Genomic DNA, 7,369 nt, shown 5'->3' with positions numbered 1-7,369 from the left:
CCTAATCAGGCCTTAGACCTAAACTCTTAAGAATCGTTTTCAAACTACGTTTAGAAATGTCTTCATTGTCTTGCATTTACGACTATCAACGCATTTAAGCTTGAGGGTGTGAGGTGGCATTTAGCTCGGCAAGCCCATGACAAGCATGGCATACACCGTCTCCTCATCGTGGTATGGTATAATAAAAGTTGGTTTGTCACCATTGAGAGAGAGAGAGAGAGGGGCAATATCATTCTTTCTTTTTTTCAAATTTGATTCACCCCTAAAAATGGCATGGCATGCATGTCTTGTGGCAACAGTAATGTGGCGGTGAGATGGCTGTTAAAAATCCAATGTGACAGACATGCGATGTACAATTCCCTCCTGCCTTATACAAAGCTTCAAGAATATCCGCTTGTGTATGAAGACGTAGACGAGACATCACAAATAAATGGTTCTAAATAAAGAAGAATTAATAAGTTTATTGAAATCCCAAAACAGTGGTTGCATACATAAACACATGTTCAAGACACTTATCATGGGCCAATAGATTAAAAACATATATTACAAGTCTTAGAAAACTATTAGCTTTTTATGTCTAGAACATAAATCAACAATGTGTCACATTTGTGGGTATTATGACAAAGAAATTCATGAAAAAAAAAAATGAAAATGCGCCACATCAACTTTACATCCCGTGTTCCTTTTTTTTTTTTTTCTGTATCACCACCACTTGATTTGCTTATACATTTTAACAAGATAAATCACCCAATACAAGTTGAATTGTGACACCCCTCCCCTTCCCCTTTAATCCAAATCTCTTTCATAATTAGGAAGGAGTTTTGTTTTCCAAATTAAAATAAAAGTTATCTTACCTTTTCTTATCCAGGTTCTAGTTATGCAGGGACTACCTCAGGCTCAAGGGGTGGTGGGGCCCCACTGTCTTCTGCAGTACTACTACTACCCTCTTCCACCTCTCCAGTTTTCACATCTTCCTTCTCAAATCCAAGCTTAAATATGTCATAATTTGTCATTTCGGTTGCTTTAAACGGGCGTTCACCCAACACCTTTAACAAATCATCTTGATGAAGGACTTCTTTTTTAAGCAAAAGCTCAGCAATCTGAGAAAGTTTCTCTTTATGTTCTTCCACAAGTGAGACTGTGCGTTCATACGCCTTGTTCACCCATTCCCTGACTTCAGTATCAATGATTGCCCCTGTTTTGCTGCTGTATGGCTTGCTCATTTCCATTCCATCTTCCCTTTGAGGAAACGACAGCAAACCAACTTTCTCACTGAACCCATAAACCGCAACTTGAGCATATGTCATCTTTGTCACTTTCTCCAAGTCGTTTTGTGCTCCAGTTGAAATCTTTCCAAGTATCACCTGTAATCAATCAAGAAAGTTGAAAACTTGCAACAAAAAATGTTGAAAACTTATACACAAATAGTCAAAGATTACCTGTTCAGCAGCTCTGCCACCAAGTGTCATGCAAGTCATGTCAAAAAGCTGTTCTTTTGTCATGAGAAGATTCTCACTTGGAACATACTGAGCAAAACCAAGAGCTGCTGTGCCACGTGGGACAATTGTCACTTTCAATAAAGGCTCTGCATGTTCCAAAAACCACCCCACAACAGCATGCCCTGCTTCATGGTAAGCTACAGTTCTGCGTTCAGACTTGCTTATTACCTGTTTCATTTCAACAAATTAGAAAGAATGAAGGAGAGAGGAGAAAAAAAAGTAAATGTGGTTTCAAACTTTTAATTTCATCAATGTTTAAGTACCTTGTTCTTCTTCTCAAGTCCACCAATGATTCTATCAATGGCTCCTTCAAAATGGTCCAGGGTGACCTTTGTTTGTTCACCTCTTGCAGCAATCAAAGCTGCTTCATTGCAAACATTTGCTATATCGGCTCCAGCAAATCCAGGAGTTAAAGCAGCAAGTCTTTGAGAGAAATATGAAGGTTCATTATCAAGTTTGATTTTTTTCAAATAAATTTGGAAGATCTGTTCACGTCCTTTGATATCAGGTTTATCTATACTAATCTGTCTATCAAATCTTCCAGGTCTTAACAGAGCTTTATCTAGAATATCAGGTCTGTTAGTTCCAGCAAGAACAACCACACCAGCAGTGGTGCCAAATCCATCCATTTCAACAAGAAGCTGATTGAGTGTACTTTCTCTCTCATCATTAGACCCCCCAAAACCCCCACGTCCTCTTGCCCTACCAATTGCATCGATTTCATCTATAAATATTATACTCGGGGCACACTGTCTTGCTTCTTGAAACAAGTTTCTAACCCTAGATGGGCCCACACCCACAAACATTTCCATGAAATCAGATCCAGATATTGAAAGAAAAGGCACACCGGATTCTCCTGCTGTTGCTTTTGCTAAAAGGGTTTTGCCAGTGCCAGGTGGCCCCACTAACAGAGCACCTTTCGGGATTTTAGCTCCTAACTCTTCGTATTTCTTTGGGTTCTTGAGAAAATGCACAAACTCCATGATTTCTTGTTTTGCTTCATCGCATCCAGCAACATCATTGAAAAAGACCTGAACAACAATAAAGATTGTAAAAGATGAAAACTTTTTGTGTTGTTATAGATACTAGAATACTTGAAACTGAAAAAGGACCTTGTTTTTTGCATTCTTGTCAACTTTATTGATGTGGGCTTTTCCAATGTTGAATATTCCACGTGCACCTTTCCCACCACCACCTCCAACACCTAAACCACCTTGCATTCTTCTGCTCATGTACCAAAGGGATCCGAGTAATAAGAGTGTGGGTGCAAATCGCATGATTTCTTGATACCAAACCATTTCGGATGCGTATGTGACAGGAACATAATCATGAGAATCTATCCCAAGTGCTTCTTGGGCTTCTTCTAGTTTTTCCTCAAAAGATTCAACACTTCCGATATTGAAGTAGTATTTATATTGGCTTGTGTTCACTTTTGCAGGTGAATCGATTGATGTTCCTTCAATAGAGCCATCGGTTGATTGATTGCGTGGTGAGTTTCTGACATATACTTTTGCAACTGATTTGTTGGAAATGACTATATGGTCCACCAACCCTGGCTCCAGAAGCTTATTCTTGAACTCTTGGAAACTTATCTGTAGTAATAAAAAACAAAAATGAAATTAACATCAAGGGATCTAGAAATAAACAGGAAGATCAAGTAAGAGCTAACCTGTTTCTGTTCACGAGGACCAAAAGAAGAGAGTGATGAAAAGAGCAACAACCCAATTACTAGTAAAGGGATAGGGATTTGGAAATTGAACTGCTTTGGGAAGAAACCCCCATCATCTTCTGTGCTTGATTCCTCTACACATTGCAAATATGTTAATCAGTTTGTAAGTTTCACGCATTACTTGCAGATTGATATGTAGCCAAGAAAGACCAATGAAAGTTACATTGATCTACCAATGGATGATACAAAGATATAAAGACCAAATTAAGAGTGAAACTTCCATAACAGTAGCATCTATTCTCAGAAATCAAGGTGACTGACCTTTAGATTCAGTTTTCTGATTGTTTGCCTTTGGAGTTTCCTTCTTTTCCTTGGGGAAAAAGTTCTCATAATCTGAAAAACCATAAACACAGAAGGGTCAAGTAATATACACACACCAATACTGGCCCAGTTAGATTGCTCAAATGTTCAATTTGCTTTATATGGGATAGGAAAACAGAAGCTTTCAGCAATCCAAAGATTACTTTTTTTAGATTCCCTTCAACAGAATAGTTAGGAGTCGTTTTTGGTGCAAATTTAGGCTTCGTAGTTCGTATGGAACCATTTAATCATCGTCTACTATTCAGGGGCTGTAATAATAGTATTGACATGAGCGAGCTCAAGCAGCCTCCTAACTTCAAACATTAACAAATAGAAAATGATACGGAAAAAGCTAATCTTACTCTTCTTCTTCGGAGCCTCGCTGGAGAAGAATCTTTGAAATCTAGGGTTTGCAAGAACGTACTTTATATCCGATAGATACACCTTGGATGATAACCCAGAACCATATCTTTCATTGTTAGCTGCTAGAGAACCTAAATAACGCTTCAAAACCCCAAGGTTATCATCTGCCTGTCGGATATCTCGAGATTGATATGCTGAAGAATCGGTCAAAATCTGTGATCTTCCGCCATTTCCACCACTCAAAACATTCTACCAAACCATCCAACAGGATTCAAAACAATAAGATCAGAAACCCACATACTGCAAACAAGAAAAACATGAATAGTTTACTGGGACAAAAAGACTTACCCTTGAACGAGACGATCGAGAGATTGACCGACCAAGTCTTGAAAACATCATATTAAAGGGCGACGACGATAAATTGATTGAACCTTTCACCGAATTAACATATGATCCTTGGTTGGAGAAAAATATGCAGAGTTATTTTTAACACAACGATGATGATATTATCAGGAGAAAAGAGAGCCCGTGAGGTGTTCGACGAAAATACCAGATATTTGTTTGTTCTTGTTTTAGGCCACGACTATCGACGGTTCACGGTAGATATGGGGGAACAGGAAACGCGGCTAAGGGGAAGTGTAGGTTTTTTTCGACTTATTGAATAAATAATATATATTTATTTAATGTGGTATTATTAATTGTTAATAAATCAAAACTTGGGTAGCAAGATATTTCAACGTTGTCAAAGAATAAGTTTTCAAAATTTTGTTTACCAAAAAAAAAAATAAAAAATAAAAAAATAAAAAAATAAAATCACAGATGGTTCCTATGTTTTGCTCAAAATTGTCATTTTGATCCAAAAAAATTTAGACTAGCACCACATGTCCAAAGTTTTCATTTGATTGCGTTTTTGGTCCAAAAGGTTAACATCCGTCAATATATGTTTGACTTGTCAAATTGGGGGTATTTTTGTTATTTCCTTTTTATTCCCCTTATTTAATATTAATAAATCCGTACTATAAGATCGAACCTAGTGAACCTTCTTTGTCGTCGTTCTCGTCTTCTTCTTTTTCTTCAGTTGACCTAAATCAACCATCTTTTTCTTCTTCAAGAAATCGAAATCGAAAATGGTGCTTTGTTTTTGTGGTAAAATGGTCGTAGTTCGCACCTCATGGACTAACAAAAATCCAGGTCGACGCTTCTAGGGATACCCTACTGAGGTACGCAAAGGTTTTTTTGGATTTCAACATAACTCTCCCATTATATGTTTACGATCTTCTTTTGTTTCTTCAATTTTGAAGGGATCCAAATGTCGATTTATTGGGTGGTTTGATGGTTAAATGTGTGAATGTTCAAAAGCTATTATAAAATAAAGAAATTGAAGTCACAAAACACAAGACTCAAATGTTACATGTTATGCAGTTGGATGTTGTTTGTGTTTGTTCTGGTTTATAAGAAGTAGATTGAAGTATAACGGTTTGGATAGTATTTTAATGTTTTGGGTAGTATTTTGTTTAAGCAATGTAATCTGTTGGGTAGTACTTTGTGGTAGTCTTTTGTGGTTAAAATGTAAGCAATGTAAGACATGTTTTTCAACAAATTGGCAATGGTAATTATATTTGGTATGTACATTTTGACCATTCTATTTTGTTTATGGTTTAAACATTGTGAATGACAATTGTATGTTTTGTTTAAAAGGGCACATTGGTCAAGTTCTACAACATGAAATTATACATGAGAATAACATCAAGACATTAAACATAACATAAGTCATTACATCAAATCCAATCTAAATTGTTCCTATACATTACAGTACACAGTATCAAGTACCAAAAAGAACATCCAAATAGTTTAAACCCCAAAACACATCAAGTACTAAACATACAATACACATAAACATAACATTATCCCAAAAAGACACTTATACCCCTACATACATCAAAATACCTTTAAATCCCATCAGTTACCTCCTTAGCCTCTACAAGTTCTAGCATTGTGCCCTTTATTTTTACACTTGTTGCAAGCTACTTCGATAAACTTTCTTGTAAGCTTTCCACTCCCACTAGCACCATTTTCTCCTTTCTTTTGGCTTTTCTCTTCAACATATTGCTTCATCTTTTTCTTATGCCTTCCGGTCTGATTATGGTGTAGAGGACGGGTGATTTTAATTAGACATTCACTTATAGGCCACATTGCTCAACCTTTAATAAGCTCTACCTGTTGGAATAGTGTCTAAGGCTACAACTATATTAGGCAAGTATTTGACCCGATTGTGCATTGTCCTTTTGGGTTGCCTTCACCATAGCAACTTGATAGGATGATTTATTAAGAGAGAATAAATATTATTTATATATTATGAGAATAATATAAAGAATAATAATATTGTTATTTGATTAATATAAGTCATAAATTAATTGGTATTAATTTGGTGACTTAACGAGATTAATTAAATAAGAGGGTATAAATTGTCAATTGTTTGATAGTTAAACTTTTGACTGTAAATCCTTATTGGATAGAGGATGGACGAATTCTAGAAGCTAGGGATAGCTTAAAATCATCCAAGGTTATCTAAGGAATGGATTTGGATTGCTTTAAGGAAAGATTATCCAACTAGGGTTTAAGTTGTAACCCTTAAGGAGTCTACAAGTATAAATAGACCCTATGGCAAAGGGAAATTGGCATCTCTTCTCAAGTAAGAAATCCCTGGCCGATTTTCTCCTCCCCTCTCTCTCTTAAATCATCCTCCTTGCTATTTGGTGTTTGTAAGCCATTAGAGGAGTGACAATTGTGACTCTAGAGCTCCAAAACAACAAGATCAAACAAGAGATTCAAAGGTATGCTTCTAGTTCTGATTTTGTATTGTTTTATACCTAATTAGTCATTAGAAGTCTTGGATTCAAAGCATGTTTAGTTAGAAAGCCTAGATCCAAGCATTAGGGTTTTGCATGCGCACATAGGAAAGTTCTTATGGCTAAAACTCATTAGTGGTATCAAAGCCTAACTTGGTTTCTATTAAATTGTTGCTTGTTTGTTTGAAACTTAACTGCAAAATTCGATTTTTGTGTTTCTGAGTCATGGACTCGGCGAGTTGGCCTGACTCGGCGAGTCCCTTGGTGCACTCGGCGAGTCCAAGCGTCAGGAAAGGCCAAATTCAGGATTTCTTCATGATTATCTTATGGAAACTTACCTTAATCATATTAGATCAACCCTAATCCGATTTTTTGATATATATGACTATAATCTTGATCTAATTAAAGATATTTATCAACTAATAAAATATTTAATTTCCTTATATGATAATTAATTAATTATTTTGATTAAATTGGTAATTATCTTGCAAGAAATCTTGAATAAATCAAATATAGATAATTAGGAAATTAATTGTTAATTAGAATTATTTGTTATTTGATCCTCCATGTTTTAAATGTTTAAAACTTGTCCTCAAGTTTTGAAATTTATGTTTTGTTATTAAAAGTTT

The 7,369-nt window shown here is 35.9% G+C and overlaps 1 protein-coding gene across 1 annotated transcript; it reads right to left on the bottom strand.

Annotated features, from left to right (window-relative positions):
- Positions 1 to 441: 441 nt before the first annotated feature.
- LOC111902228 (ATP-dependent zinc metalloprotease FTSH 3, mitochondrial) lies at positions 442 to 4,534 on the bottom strand. Its single transcript, XM_023898082.3, has 8 exons — positions 4,240 to 4,534; positions 3,891 to 4,140; positions 3,490 to 3,561; positions 3,169 to 3,302; positions 2,612 to 3,091; positions 1,763 to 2,530; positions 1,440 to 1,667; positions 442 to 1,364 (listed from the first exon to the last, which is right to left on the bottom strand). Exons 1-8 carry the CDS (start codon positions 4,288 to 4,290, stop codon positions 876 to 878), a joined length of 2,472 nt encoding a protein of 823 aa, XP_023753850.1. The 5' UTR covers positions 4,291 to 4,534; the 3' UTR covers positions 442 to 875.
- Positions 4,535 to 7,369: the final 2,835 nt, after the last annotated feature.

The sequence above is a fragment of the Lactuca sativa genome, chromosome 9, assembly GCF_002870075.4.
Source record: "Lactuca sativa cultivar Salinas chromosome 9, Lsat_Salinas_v11, whole genome shotgun sequence".
NCBI lineage: Eukaryota > Viridiplantae > Streptophyta > Magnoliopsida > Asterales > Asteraceae > Lactuca > Lactuca sativa.
Note: the sequence above shows the minus strand (reverse complement) of the source record. Positions and strands in the feature narration are given on the sequence as shown.